The 26740-nt window shown below is 42.7% G+C and overlaps 2 protein-coding genes across 14 annotated transcripts in view; one reads left to right on the top strand and one right to left on the bottom strand.

Moving 5' to 3' along the window:
* Positions 1-14929, bottom strand: part of CEP57L1 (centrosomal protein 57 like 1) — a 38355-nt gene extending 23426 nt beyond the window's left edge. For 2 of the 7 annotated variants that reach the window (XM_038397561.2, XM_038397568.2), the window contains exons 1-7: positions 14769-14909; positions 10319-10415; positions 9739-9897; positions 9168-9337; positions 7895-8002; positions 6077-6221; positions 3414-3593 (exon numbers count right to left, since the gene is read on the bottom strand). In XM_038397561.2, the coding sequence (XP_038253489.1) occupies positions 3414-3593; positions 6077-6218 (322 nt within the window). In that variant the 5' untranslated portion in view covers positions 6219-6221; positions 7895-8002; positions 9168-9337; ... (1 more) ...; positions 10319-10415; positions 14769-14909. Of the gene's footprint in view, positions 1-3413; positions 3594-6076; positions 6222-7401; positions 7408-7894; positions 8003-9167; positions 9338-9738; positions 9898-10318; positions 10416-14768 lie in introns of all 7 variants that reach the window. The other 5 variants (XM_038397565.2, XM_038397564.2, XM_043510786.1 and 2 more) reach the window with 5 other exon arrangements.
* A 5342-nt stretch (positions 14930-20271) lies between these two features.
* Positions 20272-26740, top strand: part of SESN1 (sestrin 1) — a 116956-nt gene continuing 110487 nt past the window's right edge. For 2 of the 7 annotated variants that reach the window (XM_043510781.1, XM_043510780.1), the window contains exon 1: positions 20272-21164. In XM_043510781.1, the coding sequence (XP_043366716.1) occupies positions 20880-21164 (285 nt within the window). In that variant the 5' untranslated portion in view covers positions 20272-20879. The remainder of the gene's footprint in view (positions 21165-26740) is intronic. The other 5 variants (XM_043510784.1, XM_043510782.1, XM_043510778.1 and 2 more) reach the window with 4 other exon arrangements.

The raw sequence follows: 26740 nt of genomic DNA, 5'->3' as shown, positions 1-26740 counted from the left end.
TGGAGTACCATATAGGTAGCACCGAGTTCTGACCTGTAGTGACGCCCTGGTTCTTTTAGGAGTGCCACCAATGGACATCTCATCCAGCCAACCTCAGCAAGCAAAGACTGACTGAGGGACTGCTCCCTGTGTTGTGGGCATGAAGCCCTCATGATCTCATGTGAAATAGCTATACTTCTCACAGAAACAGCTACTTGATAGGCTTTATTACATCCAGTATCTAAAGCTGGTTTATTTAGCACCAAGCGCAAAAGTAACTCGATTGACCAGATCAGACCAGGAGGATGAGGTAGACGAGGCTTTCTTCGGACAACTAACAGAAGTTTCCAGATCACAGGCCCAGGTTCTCATGGGGGGACTTCAATCACCCTGACATCTGCTGGGAGAGCAATACAGCAGTGCATAGACAATCCAGGAAATGTTTAGAGTGTGTTGGAGACAACTTCCTGATGCAAGTGCCGGAGGAACTAACTTAGGGGTTGTGCTCTTCTTGACCTGCTGCTCACAAACAGGGAAGAATTGGTAACAGAAGTAGAAGTGGGTGGCAACCTGGGCAGCAGTGACCAGGAGATGGTTGAGTTCAGGATCCTGGCAAAAGAAGAAAGGAGAGTAGCAGAATACGGACCCTTTTTCAGAAAAGCAGACTGACTCCCTTAGGGAAGCGATGGGCTGGATCCTCTTAGAGGCTAATATGCGGGGGAAAGGAGTCCAGCAGAGCTGGCTGTATTTTAAAGAAGCCTTATTGAGGGCGCAGGAACAAAATCATCCTGATTTGCAGAATGAATAGCAAATATGGCAGGTGACCAGCTTGGCTTCACAGAAATGAGCTTAAACACAAAAAGGAAGCTTACAAGAAGTGGAAACTTGGACAGATGATTAGGGAGTATAAAAATATTGTTCAAGCATGCAGGGTGTAATCAGGAAGGCACAATTGGAATTGCAGCTAGCAAGGGATGGGAAAGGCAACAAGAAGGGTTTCTAGTGGTATGTTAGCAACAAGGTGGTGGTCAGGGAAAGTGTGGGACCCTTACTGAATGTGGGAGGCAACCTAGTGATAGATCATGTGGAAAAACCTGAAGTACTCAATGCTTTTTTTGCCTCGGTCTTCACAGACAAGGTCAGCTCCCAGACTGCTGCACTGGGCAGCACAATATGGGGAGGAGGTGAGCAGCCATCAGTGGTGAAAGAACAGGTTAAGGACTATTTAGAAAAGCTGGACATGCATGAGTCCATGGGTCTGGATGCAATGCATCCAAGGGTGCTGAGGGAGTTGACTGATGTAATTGCAGAGCCATTATTTCTGAAAACTTGTCGCGATTGGGGGAGGTCCTGGATGATTGGAAAAAGGCAAATATAGTGCCCATCTTTAAAAAAAGGGAAGGAGGAGAATCTAGGGAACTACAGACCGGTCAGCCTCACCTCAGTCCCTGGAAAAATCATGAAGCAGGTCCTCAAGGAATCCATTTTGAAGCACTTGGAGGAGAGGAAGGTGATCAGGAACAGTCAAGATTGGATTCACCAAGGGCAAGTAATGCCTGACCAACCTGACTGCCTTCTATGATGAGATAGCTGGTTCTGTGGATATGGGGAAAGCACTGGATGGGATATATTTTGATATTAGCAAAGCTTTTAATATGGTTTCCCACAGTATTCTTGCCAGCAAGTTAAAAAAGTATGGATTGGATGAATGGACTACAAGGTGGATAGAAAGCTGCGTAGATCATTGGACTCAACAGGTAGTGATCAATGGCTTGATGTCTAGTTGGCAGACGGTATCAAGCGGACAGCTTCAGGGGCCAAATTTGTTCAAGATCTTCATTAATGATCTGGATGATGAGATGGACTGCACCCTCAGCAAGTTAGTGGAGGACACTAAACCGGGGGGGAGAGGTAGATATGCTGGAGGGTAGGGACAGGGTCCAGAGTGACCTAGACAAATTGGAGGATTGGGCCAAAAGAAATCTGATGAGGTTCAACAAGGACAAGTGCAGAATCCTGCACTTAGGACTGAAGAATCCCATGCCCTGCTACAGGCTGGGGACTGACTAAGCAGCAGCTCTGCAGAAAAGGACCTGGGGATTACAGTGGATGAGAAGCTGGATATGAGTCAACAGTCTGCCCTCTTTGCCAAGAAGGCCAATGGCATTTTGAGCTGAATTAGTAGCAGCATTGCCAGCAGATCGAGGGAAGTGGTTATTCTCCTCTGTTCAGCACAGGTGAGGCCATATGTGAAGTATTGCTTCCAGATTGGGGCCCCCCCACTACAGAAAGGATGTGGACAAATTGGAGAGAGTCCAGTGGCGGGCAATGAAAATTATTAGGGGGCTAGGGCACATGACATATGAAGAGAGGCTGAGGAAACTGGGCTTATTTAGTCTGCAGAAGAGAAGAGTTAGGGGGATTTGATAGCAGCCTTCAACTATCTGAAGGGGGGGTTCCAAAGAGGATGGAGCGAGGCTGTTTTCAGCAGTGGCAAATGATAGAACAAGGATCAATGGTCTCAAGTTGCAGTGCGGGAGGTCTAGGTTGGATATTAGGAAAAACTATTTCACTAGGAGAGTGGTAAAGCACCAGAATGGGTTATCCTTAGAGGTTTTTAAGGCCTAGCTTGACAAAGCCCTGGGTGGGATAATTTAGTTGGGGCTGGTCTTGCTTTGAGCAGGGGGTTGGACTAGATGACCTCCTGAAGCCTCTTCCAACCCTGATCTTCTACGATTGGTAAGGCAATATTTGGTTAATTTTTTTATAAAAATTCAGACAAATTATGATGATTGGATAGGACTATACTCCACAAAGCTGAAACTAGAACCTGCATTCAATAGCAGCTCGTCAAAACAAACATGAGTACTCCTTCAGTTGCGAGAACTAATAGCTATATTGACTATTTCCATTATTAGTATGGTGACAGGTTTGTCACAGAGGTAAAGTTGTCACAAATACCACGACTTTTCTTTGTGGCCAGGATTTCACAGGCTGTGCGGGGGGGGGGGGGGGGGGGGGCACACCTGGGCCATGGCCAAACCATTTATGCTTCCACAGCCCAAGTTGGGACAGGCAATCCAGCAGTGCCAGGGCCAGGAAGGGCGGTAGGGTCATCACAGGAGGTGGACCCTGTCTGGACTCTGTAGCAGGGAGCTGGGCTAGCCCTGTGGGACAGGAGCCATTGCTGGGAGCTTCACTCTGCGACACTCCCACCCCCAGGTCCCACCCACCTTTCCCCTCAGGATCAGGACCTCAACGCCTCCCCATACACTTGTAAATCCCTCCGCTACACTTTAAATGATACACCTGTGACTTTGCACCATTTCCTCCTAAACCCATGATTTTTACTAAATTTATTGCAACTGCTCCAGGATTTTTGATAAAATAGGATGACAAGTCTGCAAATCTAATCATCACCATTGGAGAGAGACCTTTTTTCTGTTGTATCAATTCCTCATGTGCTAGATCTTTCTCATTTGTTTCATGCTGCAAGGTCTTTTTATACTGGGCAGCCTCAATGGAAAGGAAGCTCAGGTTATCTTCAGCCTGTGACCTCTCCAATTCTAGATGGCGGATCTTTTCTTGAAGAGTTTTGAGGGCTGACATCAGAGCTGGTGAACAATTGAACAGTTACAAAGTTGCCTTTATAGTGGATTTTTTAAAAAAAAATGTTTTACTGCATTGCAATATAGCGTTAGCAATTAAAAAAAATTGTACTGATTCCCAACAGAAGTGTTTAAAAAAAAAAAAAATAAGGGTTATGAAATGACAATGTACTTTTTACATAAACATCAACATTACAAACATCAGTTAACTGATATTTGAAACAACTATTTTGCTTCCTTTAGTGGTGTGTGTTTTTAAAGCCATATACTCCATTTTCCTTTCTAAATGGAATAGAAAAGACCATAAAAAAAAAAAAAAAAAAAAAAAAGAAGCTCACCCAATTATTAGAAGAGCCACAGCACCTACTGGAAAAGTTAACAGTGGATCCTATGGAGACCCAGCATATTCAATGCACACCTTACAAAACAAATGCGTTTTTTATGTTGCTAAGTCAGAATGTGCTGTGTATACATGCACAGCCATTTTCACTCCAAATGCTGGTAAAGAGTGCCAGCAAGTTATAGCAAATTAAATATCAGACCAAAGACTAGAACTCAGGTCTCCAAGTTAAACTACCAACGCCTAACTTGCAATGCCTCCTGGAGAAGAGGGAGTAATCCTTTTTAATTTCTAGATTTCAGAGAACTTTGCAGAAATGGGTAAGCATTGTTTGCCCAGTTTTACAATTAGCCTATATACAGAGATTGGAAGCAATTTGCATCAGAGGCACAGTGATCTACTGAATACAACATGGGTTTGCTTTTGAGATTAGAAATTAAGTCTTGTTTCTGGCTCAGTCATTGTATTTTCTGTATTTGTGGCACCTTAGAGACTAACAAAATTTATTTGAGCCACCAAATGCATCTGATGAAGTGAGCTGTAGCTCACGAAAGCTTATGCTCAAATAAATTTGTTAGTCTCTAAGGTGCCACAAGTACTCCTTTTCTTTTTGCGAATACAGACTAACATGGCTGCTACTCTGAAACCTGTATTTTCTGTGTAACCTTTGCACTTGATTTATGCCCTGCTCTTCAGTTACCCAATCTCAAAATGTGCATATTCCTTATAGGTCAAAGGGGCATTTTCATAGGGATGGCAGGAAAGAGGAGGAGTACATTTTAACAGATCCTAGATTTTTCTCTCACTTCTAAAAGGCAGTTTGAGGTACTTTGAGTGTCAAATATTCGCTGTTGCCCCTTTTTCTCCCCCAATATTTGCTTTATTGAAAGAGAACTGCTTCTACTGCCAAATAATGGCAATTTCTTGAATATTAAGCTATTCTTGCCCGGGGGGGGGGGGGGGGGGAAGCTTCTTGGATGAGTCAACCTCAATATCTATTTAGGATTCACTTATTGTGGCATGTGATGGTTTTGGAGAGATCAAAGGGAAAGTTAGACACTTTGGAAAAATGTCAAGGAGAAATGTTTATGATGAAGTATCACCACAGCGACAGCTTTTACTACGAAGATGCTATTGCCTCTCCATAGTCACATGCTTACAGAGAAAGGGCCCAGTACTGACACAAACTAAGCACTCTTTGTGACATTCCAATAGCACCCACAAGCCTTAAGGTTTCCTGTACACAAACAGAGGACTCCTTTGGTGAGGGGGAAATAACGTTCCCACTCTCCCGGCCAGCTACCCCCATTTTCCTCAGAGCATGGTTGTTGGCTGGATAATGTTGCAGTGACCCCCAGCTGGCACAATGGCCCCTAATGTAGAGAGGCCTTAAACTTGGGGCAATACTGTCCTGAAGATCAGAGACTGGAAGGCAGAAGTGTAGTATAAACCCACCTTATATTTTCCCCTAGGTGTACCAGGCACTGTTCCAGTGTACCTGAAGACCAAGCTCCAGAACTGTAGTCTGGCAGTTTAAAAAACAAAAGCCTACCTACCTACCTCTCCCTCTCCCAGCTTGTGTAAGAACCCTCTTAGGAGTCAACTAAAGAAGGAGCATTAGGTTCTTCCTATGATTAAGCCACAGTAGAAAGAAACATGTTCACATACATACATAGTACCCAACGTTGCTCCCACCAAAATCAATAGCAAATAATTCACATTAACAGCAACAAGACTTGGCTCAAAACTATCCATAACCAAAGTAGTTTATAACTTTGGTTCTTTATAATGTATTTTCTTCTCAAGTTTTCCAGGGGCTCTTATTATACAGAAAGTTTAAAATGATTTTTGACCTAGAGGGAAGGAAACAATGTCACACAAAAATCAAATCAAAGTAGTGCTAAAAAGAAAGTGATATTCTCCTTTGTCTTCAGAGCACATCTCCAATTTTCAAGCAAAACAGATTTCACAGCCAAAGTTAGGAGAGGTGGCAACCAGCTTCTAGGATACAGCCCCAAGTCTGGGGGATACTACTCACTCTCCACACAAGCCTCCAGTCCAATGATCTAAATGACTAACGTTCATAAGTAGAACAGACAAGGCAATTTGCTTAATAGGAGTTAAAAAGAACACTTTTTTGTGGCTTTACCTTGGTTGTTTGGGGCAGGAAGCATGTCACCAGTGGTAGCTGTTGCCTTCTTTGACTTGCTCTGACCAAAAGTAGGAACAAACATTTTATCTGGAGGCTGCAGAAAGCTTCCTATGAAACTCTGCTTTGATTCAGAGCCCATGGTCTGTAGAAGGAAAGATATACATAATATTATTATTATAGCACCAACAACTAGTCCAATGCCCTGTCTTGAACAAGCCCTAAGTTTGTATCAAATGAAATCAACTGGGTTGTAAAGAACACTGAGCAAGTCAACTGGTCCTTCCCTCTACATTGTGTCAAGAATACTGTAGCTTAAATAACTCCCAACAAAATTCCTCTTAAAAAAAAAAAAACAAAAACAAAAAAAACAAAAAGCCACCAATGAGAGAAATGCTACAGATTCCCTTTTTTAACTTTTTGACCAGGGAATAATGCACTCCTTTCCTAACATCCTCATATTTACAGGACAGTCATGTCCAATCTTTAATGTACAATGAGCATGCCCTTTTCTCTACATATACTTTACCCCATCCCAAACCTCTGAATCCACCAATGTAGGTGGTTTTTAAATAAAAATGTGATGTCCAAAATTTAATACAGCTGAAACCTAATAATGGCCAAACAAAAAAAAAAAAAAAAAAAAAAAAAAACCTCAAAAACCCTGTCTTCCTTTTCTTGATTTAAATATGCTGTATTCCCATTAATACAACCCAGTAAAACGAGTCCCCCCTTCCACACTTCTCATTTTGTCAGAAGCAGATTTTCAAGGGCATGTTTATTCTGCCTAAAATAAAGACAGTTTAACTGTATTTGAGATACAAACAATGAAGTTTGGACTAGGTGATTTAGTAAAGTTGACCCCCAGAGCTCAGCCAAAAGTGTTTATTCTAGGATAACTCACTCAAGTTCCATTCAGATATTTAATTAAGAAATTAAATATTCAAGCTTTGAATATTAATTATATATTCCACCCAAATGGAGAAAAAAAATGTGACAAAGAGAACACGAAAGAAATGCATTTCTTAAGTTTTTTCAGACATGTTGGATTATTGATCATGTATAAACAATATTTTGCTTACTGCATTACTTTACTTCTAATTTGACCTTAATGATGCTCAAGACAAATTAGAAACAAGTTTTAAGAATGTCAGTTGTTTCATGGTTTCTTAACCCTACCATTTCTTACGGTGCTTTATTTAAATACATCTGTTGGGTATAGATAGGCCTAACATCAAAACTCTCAGTCAGAACTTCACAGCTCAAGTTCACCTCTATTCAGTCTTATTGCAATCGTGTTTTAATGACGAGTTCATAAAACTGACCTGCTACTGTAACTATGGATTGTTTGGAGAGTCTGTAGACAATCCTGTTAACATAATAGTTACTAGCCATCCATTCTTGACTCCTTATTATCTCAAAGTCAGCTCAAATGCATATTCATTATTTTTCCCACAAATTAATTTGTGAATTTCCAAGGCCTTATACAGTATTTCTTATTTCAAATTCAAAATCTTTGAGTTTTACTTGGGTCCCAGGAACTTGGTTCTGTGCTATACTTCAAAAAGTTATAATAGTCACAGAGGAAGACAGCTTTTATCAAAACACATCAGGCACGTGTAAGATTCCTTTAACAAGACTAAATAATTAAACTCAAAAAGAGAGTTAATGCAATACCGAATTAGGCAAGTGTTAATCATACCATCACAGTTCAGTGGAAGACAATTCTCATTACAGAAAAGACACTTACTTGCAGGCCAAGTAATATAGTAAAACTGTGGTATCATACAGCAGATTAAAATACTGCAGCAGACTCACCTTTTCCTGGAGTAGCAGAAAGAGGGTATTGTCTGCCACAGAAGTTTATTTGCTGTACCACTTTTCCAGCATAAACCCCAATGTCTACTCAGGACAGCATCATGGTTTCTGTTTAGACAAATTTCAGAGTAGCAGCCGTATTAGTCTGTATTCGTATTAGTCTGTATTCGCAAAATTTCCCCATGGTATTTCTCCCTCCCACCCCACCCCCCACTGTTCCTCTGATATTCTTGTTAACTGCTGGAATTAGCCTACCTTGCTTGTCACCATGAAAGGTTTTCCTCCTTTCCCCCCCCTGCTGCTGGTGATGGCTTATCTTAAGTGATCACTCTCCTTACACACAGAGGACATGAAACAATGGGTTTATCATACACACTGTGTGTGTGTGTGTGTGTGTGTGTGTGTGTGTGTGTGTGTGTGTGTGTGTGTGTGTGTGTGTGTGTAAAAATCTCTCCTCTGTTTTTTCCACCAAATGCATCCGATGAAGTGAGCTGTAGCTCACGAAAGCTTATGTGTTTAGACAAAGTAATTTAAACCACTCATTTGGTGACGTAACAAAAGGAATCATCTAACAGGAAGAAGCAGCAACTCACAAGAAGAATAAACTGCAGCATTTATCTAAATAAAGTTAGATCCCAGAAGAGAGTCAATTTGAAAAAAAATATTCAAAACAGAAAAAAGTTTCCAGAAAAAGCGGTCATAGTATTGATGTTTCAGAAGGCATTTAAAAACAGAAAAAGAGCCAACATCCTGGTATGCAGCATCTTCAAGCTACTAATGAAATTGGAGCTTCTCGGTCGAATACCTTCCTTATGTTCTAAATTACTATTAAATAGATGCTATCAAGCTCAGAAATCTTCTGGGCAGTAGATATCCGATTTCAAGACACTCACAGCTAACCCTTCAGATGAACTAGAACTTGTAGAGGTTTCCCTAAGACCCGGGACACAGCCAAACTATCACAGTCTACTCTGACAACTTTCGTTAGATAGTGTTAGCGAACAAATAATTTGTTCAAAATCATGTACAAATCACCATCCTGTCCTGGAGATTACTTCAGCCCATAACATTCCAGTGCAGTTTTATTGCTACTGACAACCACTGTATTCTAGGATGTCATACAGAACACTACTACATCATATCTACTATAGATTACAAACCACATTATCTAAATTGTTACTGATGAGAAAACTTCTTCACCAGGACAAGAGACCATATGCAGTCTTGATTACTAAGCAGTAGAGGATAAAATACAGTAGACAATTCTACTTGCCTGGGGCAGAAAGCACAGGAACACATAAGTAAGCTTGCATTACATTATCTCATGATCCTTTCTTTCCAGTTTACAGGCGTTTAATACCCAAAGGACATAATTCGGTAGCTGAACCATTTACCAGGGGCTTAGATTCACATTCAGCATCACAACCCTTAACTTTCAGGCACCTAGGGGAAAAAAAAAAAATAAAATAAAATAAAAAAAAAAATCACAGGAACATCAATGCAATCCACAAAGCCTGAGTTAGGCACCTAGGCTCTCTATACAATGAATGGAGACAGGCAGGCACATTAGAATATGATCCACAAAAGACAGCATGCTACATAGAGAGCTCCCTTACTTAGCCAATGGAAGACGCTGATGGCAGGGGTGTGTCTTAAGCTCCACCCCTCTCACAGACAAAAATGCCTAAAGTCCTCAGTAAAGGTAGGTGCATATCTCTGCTTGTGATTCTCAGCTGTGAACCCTCTCCTGGAGTTAGGTGCCTCAGGTGTTTCTTTCAGGAAGCTGGGAAGAAGAGGAGGATGACCTTCTTCATAACTTCTAACCCAGTAGTAAAGGTACTCACCCAGAATGTAGAAAAACTCTGGTTCAAGTCCCACCTCTGCCTGATGAGAAGGAATTTGAATAGGAATTTGCCACCTTTCAAGAGTGTCCAAACCACTGGGCTATGGGATCTTCTGATATGGGTCTCTCTCTCTCTCTCTTTCCTGTTGAGGCTATCTCACTGTGGATAAATAATTAGAGCAAGAGGAGTAGAACATGGGTTTTCTACTTTCCAGGGAAGTGGACTAACCAGCAGGCTATTGGGTTTCTTACTCTCTTTTTGCCCCAAATTAATATTGATTTATCCAAAGTGGAACACCTTCAAACAGGAGGGACTGAAGGTGTTTTGTGAACTGCAGTGGTGCCTAAAAACAGGACTTAGCACAAAGTACCCTTGTGAATCCAGCCCCACATGCCTACTAGCCAGAACTAGATACAAAGAGAAGAATAGAGAGGTATTCCCACCAGCAAGTCCAAGAGCAACACCCTATTAAGAAGCCCAGTTTCAGTCACCCCACCTGCCAAGAAGAGAGAGCGTCCTAAGATTTCAACAGAGTGTTCTTCCTGTACCCTGCCAGAGTGCCCTATAAGCCTCTGCCTACCCGTATCTGTCAACAAGAAGCTTGAACACATGAAAAGGATAGCAGCTTTGTCTCTTCTCCTTCTCTTCCTCTTCCTCCCCACACTACGAGCATCTCACTGTTTCAAGGGAAATGCAAAAAGGCCGGTTAGCCAACCCTTCTTCCAGCCTCTTTTTGGGGGACCAGGGCGGGAGCTCTTACTCCTCAGGGAATAGTGGCTGCTGATGCTCAGTAAAGCATTTGCAGCAGCATGAAATTGGCAAGATTATTGATCAGTTTCACCAACGCCACTGGAACAGTCATCTGAAAACAGTCATTTTTAGTGTCATTTCAATCATCTGTCTTGAGACTCGGAGGCTGTGTCACACTAGTTTTTTTGGTGCTAAGTCTTACATCATTGCAATTCCACCAGTGATAGCAACATTGAGAACCTGAGTGTAAAAAAAGGGCATCGTTTTTATCTGTGTAAGATTACACAAATAAAAGCAGATAGTGGCAGACTGCAGTTTGTGGACCACTAGTACTCTGCAGGAAGCTGGCTGCTCAGCTCCACATTTCCAGCTGCTAAAAATTTAATTTAAGGTGCTTGTAGCCAATTTTTAATATTTTCATAGTATAACTCTTCCATATAAGCAATTTCCAGAGTTGCCAAGGGGCTATTTTATTATCATGATTAGGAGAGAAGATCATCTCCAATATCATGATTTGAAAGAAGGAGTGGTCCACAAAAGTGTTTGAGAATTCTTGATTTAGATGCCATGCTATTGCTTCCATCATTTTTTATACCAGTAAGAGATTTTCTTCTCCCACCTAGCATTTAGGTAAAGGAGTTTAGACCAGACAAAATGACATTAGTTAACATTAAATAGCTGATCTGAATGTAATCTTTGCAACATAATGGCTATAAACTATCACTTAAAAAACAAAAGTTTAAGTTTTGAAAAGGATGTATTATGTTCCCATAACACCCCATCAGTGAATTCTCCCTGCTGGGTGTTGGGAGGCCTTTCTAAGCCATGAATATTATTTTATACTAATATTTATGTTTAGTTTGCTTAATATTTGTAGGGTGACTGGTTTAACACCCAAATTTCTCTTTTCAGGAATGTACCATAGCTTATAATGGACAATTAATCATTCTCCACACGTGTATGTAACTACTCAGCTACAGCACTGAGAGTCCCATGCAGACATCTGAATAAAGCCTGAACCAGCAACAAGTGACTCTCCAGGAAACCTATGGTATTCAGCCCAATGTGACAAGAAACATTTATCAGGAAATAAGTAAGTACCCAGCGTAAATTCAGGTATGATCTGTTCCATTTTTACTGTACATTGTTTGCATGAAGTCTCTGTTCAACACTGAAGGCAGATCTACACTACAGGACTAAGTCGACCTAAATAACGTAGCTGGAGTTGTCATAGCTTAGGTCAACTTATTGTGGTGTCTACACTGTACTGGGTCGACGGGAGAAATTCTCCCGTCACTTACCTTACGCTTCTCATTCTGGTGAAGTACTGAAGTAGACAGGAAAGTGATCTGTGATCGATTTAGCGGGTCTTTGCTGGACCCGTTAAATCAACCCCCAGTGGATCAATCGCCACAGTGTCAATCCAAGGTACCTGTAGACATACCCTAAGTGGTAGTCTACACTAGAAAAGTTACACCATGTAAGGAGGTAAGACAATGATTAGGTAAACTTACCTCATGTAAAAAGGGTAAGGGCCTAAGTATATTTAATGGATCATATATATCACATATTAGACAGACAAGTGCATAGTTTAGTTTGGTTCATCAGACCTTTGGAAAGGAGCGCAAGACAACTTTTTGGCTAACTAAGTATCCTGTTATTTCACTTCTTGAAATGTCCTTGATATTTAGGTAAACAACAAGGTTGACGTAACAATGAGAGGTTGTGATGACCCCACCAAATAATGATCAGGGTAAAGAAAAAGTCACTGTCAAATATTAAAAACTAACTATTAATAAGTAGATCACCACATTATATAATTTAGGGTGTAATGCAGAATCTTATATTTGGTCATAAAACATTATTACTCCTTGTTATGTAATGAATCAGAGGAAGGGGTGTTGATAAAAATACACAAAAAGAAAAAAAAAAAAAAAAAAAAAAAAAAGAGTACTTTTGGCACCTTAGAGACTAACAAATTTATTAGAGCATAAGCTTTCGTGAGCTACAGCTCACTTCATCGGATGCATTTGGTGGAAAAAACAGAGGAGAGATTTATATACACACACACACACACACAGAGAACATGAAACAATGGGTTTATCATACACACTGTAAGGAGAGTGATCACTTAAGATAAGCCATCACCAGCAGCAGGGGGGGGGAAAAGGAGGAAAACCTTTCATGGTGACAAGCAAGGTAGGCTAATTCCAGCAGTTAACAAGAATATCAGAGGAACAGTGGGGGGTGGGGTGGGAGGGAGAAATACCATGGGGAAATAGTTTTACTTTGTGTAATGACTCATCCATTCCCAGTCTCTATTCAAGCCTAAAATAAAAATACAGTGTGACAAAGGAGGTGACCCATTCCCAGGACGGTGCTAAATAACCATTAATCAGCAGGGGAGTTATAATCAAGGGATTTACAATGCTGTAAGAGGGCTGTGCAAGCATCACAAAATGGGGGATTGCTCAACTCTGACTCAGCAAAGTCCATCAGGACATGTCTGGGTTGGTGTTTTCCAGGCACATGGACTGAGCCCCCTGCCACACCCCAAACCCCTCCTGCACCCCAACCCCCTACCTGAGCCCCCTGCCACACCCCATACCCCTCCTGCACCCCAAGCCCCCTGCCCCACCCTGCACCCCTCGGGGTCAGGGAAGGGGCAGAGAAGGAGTGGGAAGAGGCAGGGCAGGGGTGTGGCCTCATGGAAGGGATGGGGGGGGTGGTCAGTGGTGCGGCCCTTGGGCCAACGTACTAGTCCTCATGTGGCCCTCATGGTCATTTGAGTTTGAGACCCCTGCACTAGAGAGGTTTGCCACTTTAACTATACCAGAATAACTGAAGTGGCAAAGACTTCATAGCCCACAACCCTGTGCATAAAGGGGCAGAACAGACTTTGGCATATGGGAAGGGGGAATGGAGGGGCACACAACCAATGGGATGGGGAATGGGGCTATTGGATGTGGCGCACACAACCTTTTTAGCGTGGGTGGTTGCAGGAAGTTTTTGTAGGGGGGGGATGGGAGAGTAGTACAAATGGAGCTTGTGGGGCGATAAAAGGAACCTCTGGTGTGTCTAGGGTGACCAGACAGCAAGTGTGAAAAATCAGGACAGGAGGTCGGGGGTAATAGATGCCTATGTAAGAAAAAACACCAAATAATCAGGACTGTCCCTATAAAATCAGGACATCTGGTCACCTTGGGTGTGTATAATGCATTTGGACTGAAGCTACAAAGCATGTGACCTTCTATCAGTGATAATTCCTGTCTCATTATGTAGGCACAGAACTCGCTCCAACTATAAGTTTTACAGGACCTAGCATAATGATGATGCTACATCTCAGTGGGGGGCCTTTGTATTTGGAATACAAATAAACAACGGTGGAAAATCAATTTATGTATTTTTTAAACTTCATTATGAATATATAAGGGAGGCATAGGTATCAAGCAACTGAAACCTAGTTCCTCAGGAGAGGAAGTAATTTTTTTTACTCAGACTATCAAAATTTGGATTGTTTACAACTATTCAACTGAAATAGGAGAGTTTTTTTTTAAAAAAAGATACCACCACCTCCACCCCTTGAAAGAACACCTAAAAAATTCCCAAAAGGAACAACCCCACCACCCAGACTGCACATTCCTGATATTTCTAGAAGATAAGAGACAAGGGGGGGGGGCAAGGGGGAGTATTTTGAAGCAACTTTCAGGCCATCTAAATAGATCATATACAAACCCATTTTTCCCCTTTGCGGGGCACTGTTTAACCAGCTTGTTGTTTGAGCTGTTAGCTCCCAAGGCCCCCAAGAGAGACGCTGCTCACCTCCATGTCCCTTCACCACACCTGCAGTACAAAAGCAGCCCACCAAGCCAGGCTCCCGCTTTTGTACGCGGGGGTGTTAGCAGCAGCCCGACGACCCGATCTACCACCCGCGTCCATTTCTTCCAGACAGCCCCGCTCTCCTTGGAGAGGCGCCTTTCCCTGGGTCACTAACTCGACCCGCGGCCGGGACGCACCGCTGAGACGGGGGAGGTTGCACCGCCAGCCACCGGGTCTCCTAGCGCAGCAGGCGAAGAGCAGCGCCGTGCCTTGGCTCTAGTCCCTAGAGCCACCGGCCCCCCGGGGCCGGGGGAGGGGGGAGCCGCCGGAGAGGGCGCTCAGTTACCGCAAGCGGATTGCGAGGAAGGGCGCCGAGCTGAGGGGAAAGGCAGGATGAGCCGGGGGAGAGACGAAGGGGGCGACAGGGACGAGGGACCAACCCTCCCGCAGCGCCGCGTTACCTGCCGCCTCCTGGCCCGTGCTAGACTCGCTGCTGCTGCGGGGAGGGCCTGCCCGGGCCCAGCTTTAAATATGCCGCCTTCCCTCCCGCTCGCCGAGCCGCGCCCGGGGAGGCAGCCCAGGCCCTCTCCTCAGCTAGCTCAGCGACTGGCGTGCAGCCCTAGCAGGCGGCTGGGGCTCCTCCCCTCCAGCGTCCCACTAGCTGAGAGCGATCAGAGGCCCTGCGACGCTGTGAGCGGTGCCCTCTAGCCCGGCTTAGCGCGGAGCTAGTCGCTACCCTTTCCCGGTCGCCTGCCGCACAAGGGTTCCCCAGATTGTTCAGCTCCCTAGCATTTCCCTCGTGTAGAGCGGCCCCGGCCCCCTATTAGCTAGCTGTCCCTGTGCTAGCAACACATGCCCTTCAACGAGCGGCTAATCTCCTAGTGCAGACAAAACTAAACTGTTTTCAACCCCACCTCAGATAGCCCCAACATCAACCTGTAGCCCCGTCTGGACTTGCTCTTTGGGGACATTGCTACCCTTGCTTCTCTGCAGGAGTCAGAAGCCAACAGAGATTTTACCACCAACTCATCTTGCACTGAGTAGGGATTAGATAACTGGGTGGTAAGAACACTGGTGCCTCATCTGCACTAGTACTGGTGGAACTTCAGCACTGCTAGTAGAACAAGGTCAGATTTCTAGTAAAAATCAAGGTCAGTTTTTGGGTCATAGGGATCCAAAAGTGTATTGTCAATCTCTGATTAGAGTGTGGCCCACGTTGCTCTCATTTTTGGGACATATAGAGAGATGGTAATCCATAAAAAACTGCATAGCTCAGGAACACTACCTTATTTTAAATAGGTTTCAGAGTAGCTTATTTTAAATAAAACACCTGGAGAATGTAGAATAGCTGTAGTGTCAAGTACAGGAAGTGATTATGTACCAGAGGGGTATCCATCTTAGTCTGTATCCACAAAAACAGGTGCATCTGAAGAAGGGGGTTTTTTACATATGAAAGCTTATGCCCAAATAAATCTGTTAGTCTTTAAGGTGCCACCAGACTTCTCATTGTTTTTGAGGAAGTGATTATAGATCTTTAGCACAAATTACCATGTCACTGATACCTGAATTATTAGACACCAATAATGTGCTCTACACTACAGAAAACAAAGTCCAGTTATAACCTCTTATAATCAAGTAATTATGACTTTCACAAAAATGTTGTAAGGGTAGGAAGCCTGAAAAGTTTGGCAACATTAGACAACATGTAGTTTTAGTTTATTGAAAAACAACTCATTTCATCGGTTTTGTTAAGACAGGTGAATAGTGCAGGCCTATAGTAATACTGAGGCTACACCACTGGCAATATAGACATCCTCCACGCAGTTATGTAACTGTTTCAAACCTGATTTGCCTTTCAAAAGGTACCAATTGTGCAAACTGTGATGGCTTCTGCAAACTTTTAAAAATGTAAGGCGTTCTGTTTTGATGATTGATTTTCACTCTTTCTTTTCTCTTAAAAATAAAGCTAAGGTACGGATTTGTATTTTAGGAAAACAAAGCTATCCATCTTCAAAACTGACCTATTGGGTATGCAGAGTACATAGTTTTATTCACCTTTGAACACACTAAACCCTCAAATGTACTGAAGGAATGACTCACTGTTTACTGACACATTAAAACAGCAATTCAGTTTAATTGCAACAACATAAGCAATACCAAGAAACTCCCAGTATGTTGGCTGCTGCTTTATCCCCTTGAGACAACTGTGGCTGGCAAGAGACTGCTTAAATGTCTGTTTCGTGACACAATCCAAATGGATCTCAATTGTGTCCCCTCCCACGCTTTGTTTTCCACCAGGAACTAAGAGAAAGGTTAAACAGCTGTATAGTCTATCCTAATAAGTTATTTTAAAACCAATACCACGCTGATATGCAAGAACTGCTCTCTCCCACTTAGAAAACATATCATAGGCAAACCTCACTCCTGACACACTGAAGGCTGAGGTCTAAACTCACCGGAATGCCCATTCGCTAAACCCTGCCACCACCATTTTAACTAGCATGTACTATAACGCTGCTCAGAGCAAATCTAAGGATTTTGCACCAGTGTAATTTAACACTAGGACAAAGGGGGAACTTTCCCTAAACTAGACAAGCTAGAAACATGGTGGAGGTGGCAGCGGCTGCCTATCTATGGTAGGGCACCCACTGTCACACCTCCCAACATTTCAAGTGGCTAAAGTAGAACAACTGGTTATAGTCAATCCCTGTGGAGCCATCCCCACTGCAGCCACTGGCCCCAACACCTTGCACACCTGTGCCATGCTCAATCCCCATCATCCAGCCCAGCCTGCTTGGGCACAGCATCACTCCCCATTCCTGATCTCCCTCGCAGCTAATGAGCATACCTGAGGAGGCTGAGCATACCCAGGAGCAGCTGAAGCTGCTGCCCTCCCTATCCTTTTCCCTGCCAATTGTACACACTGTGCATATAGCATCAGGCACCACTGAATGCAGGAAGCATTCTACTTCAATCAGGTAAGGGAGTGTTGGGCATCAAAGTGAAACAGTCCCACAAAACTCAGGACTATCGGGAGGCATGCCGACTGTTGCTAACAGTCGCGGGGCTAAATCAATAAAAGAGCAGTTTCTTCGCACTCATAAGAAGCTCTATTTAATTTGTTCCTCTAATACTTAATTGTCTTAAAGCCCTCTCCTGAGAGGTGCTGTATACTCTTAAAGCTGATTGGGTTTTAAGTGCATACATCACCCCTAGCAGAAAACTATAAGTATTTCCTTTCCTACTGTGTTTGTTTTCTAGTGCTCAGGCCTGCATTGCTATTGATATTACCATGCTATCTTCCATCAGCTGTTACTCACCTGGCCCTCTTCTATTTCACCCCACAACAATTTGCATTTGCCAATTAGAGCAGAAGCAGTACAAGAAGCCTTCTGGAATGTGAGGAAGGTCTGAGTATCCTGGCAGATTAGTAAGCAGGAGGAAATAATTAGGCTCTGCTCAGGACCTCCTGAACCGCATTAGAAAATTAAGACTCAGATGTTACGGGGGATGGGAATCAGTTCTCATTCAAAATAGGAGGGAAACCATCTTCATGCAGGAAGGCTATAGCAATAACAAAAGGGTTAAACAATGATATTAATCAGAAGGGCAAGTGCAATAGCAAACAAAAAGACATATTTGGGCTAGGGTAGGGCAATTCTAAGAGTAGGTTGTTTTTAAAGACAATTATAATGGAGAACTAATGAGTTAGGGAATAGTTATTCCTAGTACTGACTTATTCTGAGGTATATTAATAGGAACGTCATATGTAAGACACACAAAGTAATTGTCCCCCTCTACTTGGCACTGATGAGGCCTTACCTGAAGTACTGTGTTCATTTCTGGTGCCACATTGTAGAAAAGATGTGGGTAAATTGGAAAGAGAGTGGAGAAGAGCAACAAAAGATTTAGAAAACCTGACCTATGAGGGAAGATTTAAGAAACTGGGCATATTTAATCTTGAAAAAAGATGACTGGGGTCGATGGGACGTGATAATAGTCTTCAACTATTAGTAAGGACTTTTATAAAAAGGAGAGTGATCAATTCTTTACTGTGTCCACTGAAGATAGAACAAGAAGCAATGGGCTCAATCCCCAGCAAGGGAGATTTAGGTTAGATATGAGGAAAAATGTTCTGCCTCTAAGAATAGTTAAACTCTGGAAGAGACTTCTAAGGGAGGTTGTGGAATCCCCATCAATTGGGGTTTTTAAGAACAGGCTAGACAAACACTTGTCAGGGATGGTCTAGGTATATTTGGTCCCGCCTCAATGCAGGGCCTTGCCAGCCCTAAACTTCTGTGATAAGCACTTTTAGAGCGGAATAGTTTTTGCCTTTTAAGTCTCAAATATTTAATGAGACTATTGGAATATGAGTCTTGTTACAACTTGTTGCAACAGGCAGTTGAAACAACTTTATTTTGCTTTCTGATGGCCTCACTATTTCTTTAGAATTTGTTTCTAAAACACACTACTTTCCTCCCAAAAGTTTTGTCATAGAACATGCTCCTTCTGGATACCTCTTAAGCTATCCAGTAGATGGGGTAGATTTTCTATCATGTAACTAAGAGACCATGAAATGGAACAGTATAGAAACACATAATTTTAAAGACTCACCACCAATTTTCCCCCAATGATTCCCCTGCTGCTGAAGATTCAGCAACCTTTGGATAACAGGAACCACATTCTCCTTTTGTATACTGGACTTTTGAGAAGAAAAATAAGAAACAAAACATGCAAGGCCAGTTTCAATCATGGCAACAAACAAACATCCAAGCCAGTTTACAGCCCAAGCATTTTTCAGCTAGCACCTGCAACCAAGAATCTTTCTCTAGGTTTCTCCTAGGGCCATTCTTACAGGTTGCTGCTTTGCTTTCTTAATGCCCCTGTGTCTCTGCCAGTTCCTTGTTCGCTCTCCCAGCTATACTTTTTCCCACACTTATCCCTACTTGGTCAGAACAATACATAGTAGAACCTTTTGCCCATATGGTCCTACTTTCTAGGCAGATTCCATTTTGCACTTTATGTGGGATCTTTAACTGTTCCTTATAGCAATCTTAACTGAAGGGGACATTCACACATTGATTTTACCAAGATTTTAATTCAGCCCATAACAAGATTTATCCCATTTTACAACTGTACTAGTATTGCCAATCCTAAACATTCATAATCCTGAGTCAGGACCCAAAAATCATGAAATTGATTTATAAATCATGATTTTAAATATATATATATATATATTAGGTTATTCACCTTCTAGTTTTTAAATCTTTAGAAGTAATGTTTCCAAGCTTTCCTCCCTAACCATGTAGGTTAGAAACTCTTCTTTTTTAATGAAAGCTGAGAGCCTTACATAATCACGGTTCCAGGAGCTGGGGCTTCAAGAAAACAACCAAAATTGCAGGAATGGACAATACTCTATAAATACACAGTAAGAGGTATTCTCTATCCTGAATTGTTCACAAACCAATCAGACACACAACAGGTTGGAGGGGGCAGAGATGAGGACACAGGCGTGGAAAGGTAGAGTGACTTGTCAAATGTCACAAAACCCTGTCTACCAGACCCTTGCCAGGACATTGGGTATAGAGGAGGTAGGAGCACTAGAACTAGATTTGCATTGATCCTTGTGATCTCCCTTACACAACGGGACCAGGGCGGGCAACTATTACCCAATACCCAGCCCTCTTCCCGCCTCCAGCCCATGGCCAGTCTATGCACATTGCCTGCTGGGAGTTGTAGTTTTATTCAAGAGGCGCAGGAGTTCGGAGCTACAAATCCCAGTAGCCCTCGCAACGGAGAGCGGCTCAACAGCACGATTCCCTATCTCTTCGTCATCGTGATTGGCTCCGAGTTATGCCTCTGAAACGTGATTGGCTGAAAGGGTTTGTCCGTCACCAAGCGGGCACGGGACCGGTTGAGATTTTACCGTTAGACAAGGGTTGGGCGTAGGTGCCGTCATTGCGGGAGGTAGGGCGGACGGTACGTGCGGTCTCCCGCTGCTCTCCTAGCGGAGCCCGGGGCGCAAGGTCAGTGTCGCTCGCTCCGGCTGCTGCAGCTGCCGCGCCGGTTCCCGGGACGGGACTGCGGCGGCGGCGGCCCTGCCCGGGGGTCGGGAGCCGCCCCCACCCTCGGGCTGAACCGCCTGAGCCGGGACGTGCCCTCGAGGGTGGTGGCAGCGCCCCCACGCCCCGCTTCTCCCTATGGGAAGCTCCCCGGCTCTGCAGCAGCGGGGGCCGAGCCCAGCGCGCTGATTGCAGCCGGGGACGCGGGGGCTGCCCAGGCCCCAGCGAGAGCAAAGCTCCGCCGCCCTCCTCACCTGCCGGCTCTCGCCCCGGCGCTGCCATGGTGAGGGGAGGCCGGGGCCCCTTCGCCGAGAGCAGCATCTGCCCGGGGAGGCGAGACGCGTGGCGGCTCTAAGGGCGAGAACTGACACAGCGGCGGACGTCCGCGGGCTGGGGGTGACATCCATGGGCTGGGCCCGCACTTTATTTTTTCTCGAGAACTGTTATTGTTACTTCTACACGAGGCGAAGGTGGTGAAGGTTTGGGCGGCCTGGAGCCGTTCAGAGAGCGATGGAGGAGGGAGAGGGAGAGGTGAGGTGGGATGGGCTGTGCAGCAGGGATGCCAGCACCAGAGACGCTGCCTTGGAAAACATCCGGCAAGCTGTTTTGCGGAGAACAGCACAGATTTCTCCTGTAAAGGAGGATCCTCCTCCAGAGTCATCGGAAGGACGCTTGACTTCTGCTACAGCTCTGGACAGATTAAATGAGATGCTGGCTCGCCTACTCATGCTTTCCAAGAGATGCCCCTTTAGAGACGTGAGAGAGAAGAGCGAGTCTATCCTAAAAAATGTTCAGGTAAGAGTCATTGCCCCTTTCAGCAAACCCCTCTCCAACCTCTTATCTCTAAAGCATCTTGGAATTCCTCGTATTTGTAACTGGCTTTATCGTGATGCAGAAATTAACATAAGGGTGTGGCGCATCTTCACTTGTAAAAACAGGAAAGCTTTCGTGTTTGACTCTCTAGACTATGTTGTGATGTTCAGTCTGCTAATTATTAATACTATTTTGCAGCTGATAATCTTCTAAATAACTTGAGACATAACCAAAATACTGGCGGAGTTTAGTTGTATCAGATGAGTATATAACACTGATAAAGAAGTAATCTCCCCGTGTGAAAATGTAACCTTCTTAGTAGAAGTGCTGTCTCTTGGACATAATCATCTCCTTTTGCAAATGAATTCCTGTGCAAACTTTCACAATGAAAAGCGGGTTTATTATTGGGACACAAGTACCTCCAGGACTCAATATATGCCTGAATGGTTATTTTAATGTATTTGTCAGATGTTACCAGGGCTGTGATTATGCCAGTCTTATTAATACAAAATCAAGAATGATTCACGTTTGCCAACTAAAAATAAACAAGATTAGTATGGGAAAACCTCAGATTTAAGATTGCTAGAAAATATCAAGATCTTTTTTAAAAAAAAAAACAACAAAAAAAAACATGCTTTCTCCTCTGAAGCTTATTCTCGAACTGTAATCTTGATTAGTAAGGTCAGTCTGTTAGAAATGAAAAATACAAATCCCAAACCCAATAGAAATAATCTTAATTGTTGGTGACAGGTAAAGTCACAAAGACTCAAGGGTTTGATCCTGGGAAGAACTAAACTAAACCTCTATCATGAAAGTTAAGGTATCAGTATCTGGTGGGATTGAGCTCTAAAGCTGATATGTTAAGAATAGAAACTTTCATAGGTTCTTTGTTTTGACTCTTCTGAAACCTTCACAAATGGCTAGTAAATATTGTTCTTATCCTTCCACCAAAAGATATCTCAGCACTTTAGAAACACTACCTTTATGCAATAGTTATTCCCTTTTTACTGATGAAGAAATTGAGGCACAAATATATAGGTGGCATGAACTAGGCCACAAAAGAAATCTGTGGCAGAGCTGGACCTAGAACCTAGATCTCCTGGCTCTCAGTGTTGTGATTTTTCTCCTTTCTCTCATTGCATTCATAGACTTCTTATTTATTTAGTTGCAAAATAAAATACAATTTCAAAGACATTTTTCTATATTATCTTCAGCTGGTTCTTGTTTGTTTTTTTGTTACAGTTTGAACTAAGTACAAAGGGAATCTTAGTTTACAGATTGAGGGAAGAGGAAAGTTTTCTCTTACCCTTGAAACATTTTTCAAGGGTGTGTAATTATCTGACCAGGTGATCTTTTGCATACAGACTAACTCATGCTGATATGCATATCAAAGCAACATTTTGGCAATCAAAATTCAAAATGATAAATCCAAGATGGTGCATGAGGAATCGGTTTCAGATAGCCTCATATTAACACTTTTTTTTTTAATGATAAGCTAAATGAGATCCAAAGATGAAAGGTAAAGTATTTTTCCCCAGTAAAGAAATTCAGATCAGGAATAAGGCCCAACCTTTTAACACTGAGGGTAATTTAACCATTGAAAGAAGCCAGACTAACTGCCTTTCTGGAAGATCTGTTCTACTGAAACACAAATTATTGGGCACAATACAGGGATGACTGGGTGAAGTTCTATGGCATGAGGTATACAGGAGGTTAGACTAGGTGATCTAATGGTCCTTTCTGGCCTTAAAAGCTATGGAACTATGAAAGTTTGTGAAGTGTTTGAAAATTGAGAACTTGTTTGGGGATTTTGCTATTGGCCTTTAAAAAGTCAAGAAACTGTCTAGCAGAATGTTATCAGTTCGCTAACAGTTTGGATGTAATAGATCCAAATCCAGAAGTCACATGACCATATATAAGCTATTGTGATTAAAAAATAGGTAATGGATGATAGATGTAAGGGCTACAAGATAGCAGACTGCTTGCTCCTAAAGAAAGAGGCTACAATTAAGATCTCATAGAAAACTTAGGAGAAAGTGAATACCCACTTCTTGTTCTCACTTATTCTACAAGTGTTTTCTTTTCAATGTTTTGGTAATTGCCTTTGAAGCCTGGTGTTCTGATTAGTTTTTTATGCCTATAAATCAATCCATAATTTTCTTAGGTTTCAGAAAACGTTTGACCTTTCTGGTCTTTTTCTGCTTGATTATTACTGTCTCTAATCTTCGAAGCAGTAATTTGGGGAAGTGAGGTGGAAAATCTAAGTTAATTTGTCACTCTTAAAGAAGCCACTAATATTTTAGAGGGGGGTCTTGGGGAGATGCTCTTTATTTTCATCTAAAACTAAAAATTGAATTTGGTGGCAGTACCTGTAGATTTTAATGAAACTTCAGAGCAAATGCCACTAAATGGCCTTTGTTGGCCAATAGTGATGTGTGGGAGGCCACAACAGCCTCCCTGAATGACCATAATGAGTTTCACATCAAAATTATAATACTCATAGGAAAACATTGCTCTCGTAGCTGTTATGGAGCAGTATTGCTGGGAGATCAGGACTGGATTATTTCTTCCATTTTGTAGACTGGTTTGCTGGCTGTGAAACTAAGGAAAACATTACATACCCATTATCAATCACCATTTTGGCCCAAGTCCCCAATTGGCTACATTCTGCAATGAAGATAGAGATGCTTTATGAAACATTCAGTTTACCTGTGAAACATGCTATTTTTAGATTAACAAAGGGGTAAATAGCTCAGTGACATTAAAAATGGTTTGACATTTTATAGGAATAGCATCTGCACTTTAGCTAGTATAGAATTAAAAGGTCTATTAATCATATTTTAGGACATAAAATGATCTGTTTTTAATTTCCCTATTAAACTCTAGTGATATAGTACAATATGGAATTTATTAGATAACTAAAGAATTGCTTTCAAATACAAATGAATTCAGAGTTATTTAAAACTTTTCTCTTTTGCTTCATTAATGTTCTCATCTGTGACAAAGTGTTAAAGAAGTTACTATGTTTAATTTAGATTCCTACTAATTAGTTTTACATGTTAATTTGCAGCATCTTAATTTTTATCTTGTATGTTGCAGAAGGCCTGTTATGTGAGAACATACTTAATCAGACAGTTCCACCTATCTTGCTTAGTTCAACATCTGAAAACTGAGTGGAAGAAAGAAGCCCTTTTTTTGGCACACAAACTTTATTGCAAACAAACTTAATTCGAATGCTTGTTCTTGCTGAGAATTGACACGTCACCTGGAAAATACTAGCAAACTGAATAACTTTTCTTTCTGCTTGAGACTGACTAGTCAGAAGTCAGATATAGTGTAGAAGTAACAGAAGGAAATGATTTCAACCCAACCGGAATACTCTTATTCAAACATTGCTGTTTAAATAAAATATTAGAGGAACAACATGATCTTGAATTACATTTGCATCTGAATGTTTTACATACTATCATTACCAGAAACACCCAAGATTAAGATATCTGAAAGAAATTTAGTTTTTTTCGGTGTTACTTTGTGCATTTGTAGTTCTTTGCATATAGGCATTGCACTGTATTGTGTGTGATTAATTGTATTGCTCTATGAACTGTTTGGGGGGGACTCACATGCATGGTTTCCCCTTATATTACAAGTAATTTAGGCAACAGACCGGATGTTTTTTGAGTTTGGGGGCCAGGAGGATATTTTTTCTTTCTGGACCGCTGCATAGAGGTCTAGGCAAGCCTTTGCTTTTGTTTTCAGCACACTGAGTGGGAAGTTCAGGGAGACTTCTGTATAGTTTCATGATACAGGAAACTGATAACGGGGGTGTTGGGGGCTGAGAGAGCACATCATGGTTTCCCGAGGTCCCTGCATGGAGCCAGAAAATGGGGAGGAGTATCTTCAGTTAGAGTCCTTTCTCTTCTCCCCAACCCCTGCATGGGAAGCGCCCTTACTTCCAGACCCATACAGGGTCGGGGAGTATCTAGCTGCAGCTTGAGTAAATGCCCAGCCCTTTCCCTCCTCCACAGCACCTGGGATAGATAGCTTGCAGAAGCAAGCCCCCCAGTTTGGCTCAACAGACTTGGGTGGTGGGGCTGGTGATAGTGCTCTAAAAATAAATGTTGTAGACAGTGCTTTGAAGTTGCAGCTTGGGCTCTGAAACCTATCCCCCCTCAGTAGGTTTCAGAGGCTGAGCTTCCAGCCTGAGCCACAACTTCAAAGTGCTGTTTTCATACTGATTTTAGAGTGCTAGCCCAGAGTGTGTCGATCTGGGCTGGAGGCTTGTTTTCTTGGGCTGTGTTGACTTAAGGTATGTCTGTGGCTCTCAACCAGGAGTACCTATACTCCTAGGTATACGCAGAGGTATACTTCCGGGGTACATCAACTCATTGAGAGATATTTGTCTTATTTTATGATACGCTACATAAAAAAGCACTAGCAAAGTCAGTACAAACGAAAATTTTGTACAGTGACTTCTTTATACTGGCAAGTCCCTGTGGCAACCTTATAGACTAATAGATGTATTGGAGCATAAGCTTTCATGGCGAATACCCACTTCGTCAGATGTATGTAATAGAAATTTCCAGAGGCAGGTATAAATATGCAAGCAAGAATCAGGCTAGGGATAACTAGGTTAGTTCAGTCAGGGAGGATGAGGCCCTCTTCTAGCAGTTGAGGTGGTGAACACCAAGGGAAGAGAAACTGCTTTTGTAGTTGGCTAGTGATTCAGTCTTTGTTTAAATCCTGAGCTGATGGTGTCAAATTTGCCAATGAGCTGAAGCTCAGCAGTTTCTCTTTGAAGTCTGGTGCCTTAAGTTTTTTTGCTGCAGGATGGCTACCTTTACATCTGCTATTGTGTGTCCAGGGAGGCTGAAGTTTCTCCTAAGGGTTTTTGTATATTGCCATTCCTAATATCTGGATTTGTGTTCATTTATCCTTTTCTGTAGGGACTGTCCAGTTTGGCTGATGTACATAGCAGAAGGGCATTGCTGGCATATATTACATTGGTGGATGTGCAGGTAAATGAACTGGTGATGGTGTGGCTGATTCTGGTTAGTTCCTGTGATGGTGTTGCTGTGAGATATGTGGGCAGAGTTGGCATCAAAGTTTGTTGCATGGATTGTTCCTGAGTTAGTTACTATGGTGCGTATGTAGTTGCTGGTGAGAATATGCTTCAGGTTGCGGTTGTCTGTGGGCAAGGACTGGCCTGCCTCCCAGGCCTGTGAAAGTGATGGATCGTTGCCCAGGATGGGTTGTAGATCGCTGATAATGCATTGGAGTGGCTTGAGCTGAGGACTGTATGTGATGGCCAGTGGAGTTCTGTTGGTTCTTTTTTGGTCTTGTCTCGCAGCAGGAGGCTTCTGGGTACATGTCTAGCTCTATTGATCTGTTTCCTCCTTATTTCCTTGTGTGGGTATCGTATTTTTGAGAATGCTTGGTGAAGAACTTGTAGTGTTGGCCTCTGTCTAAGGGTTTGAGCAAATGCGGTTGTACCTCCGTTTGGCTGTAGAAATGATCGTGTGGTGTGTCCGGGATGGAATCTGGAGGCATGAAGGTAGGCA

Source organism: Dermochelys coriacea, chromosome 3 (genome assembly GCF_009764565.3).
Source record: "Dermochelys coriacea isolate rDerCor1 chromosome 3, rDerCor1.pri.v4, whole genome shotgun sequence".
In the NCBI taxonomy this organism is placed as follows: Eukaryota; Metazoa; Chordata; order Testudines; family Dermochelyidae; genus Dermochelys; species Dermochelys coriacea.
This window is presented reverse-complemented; position numbering and strand designations above follow the sequence as displayed.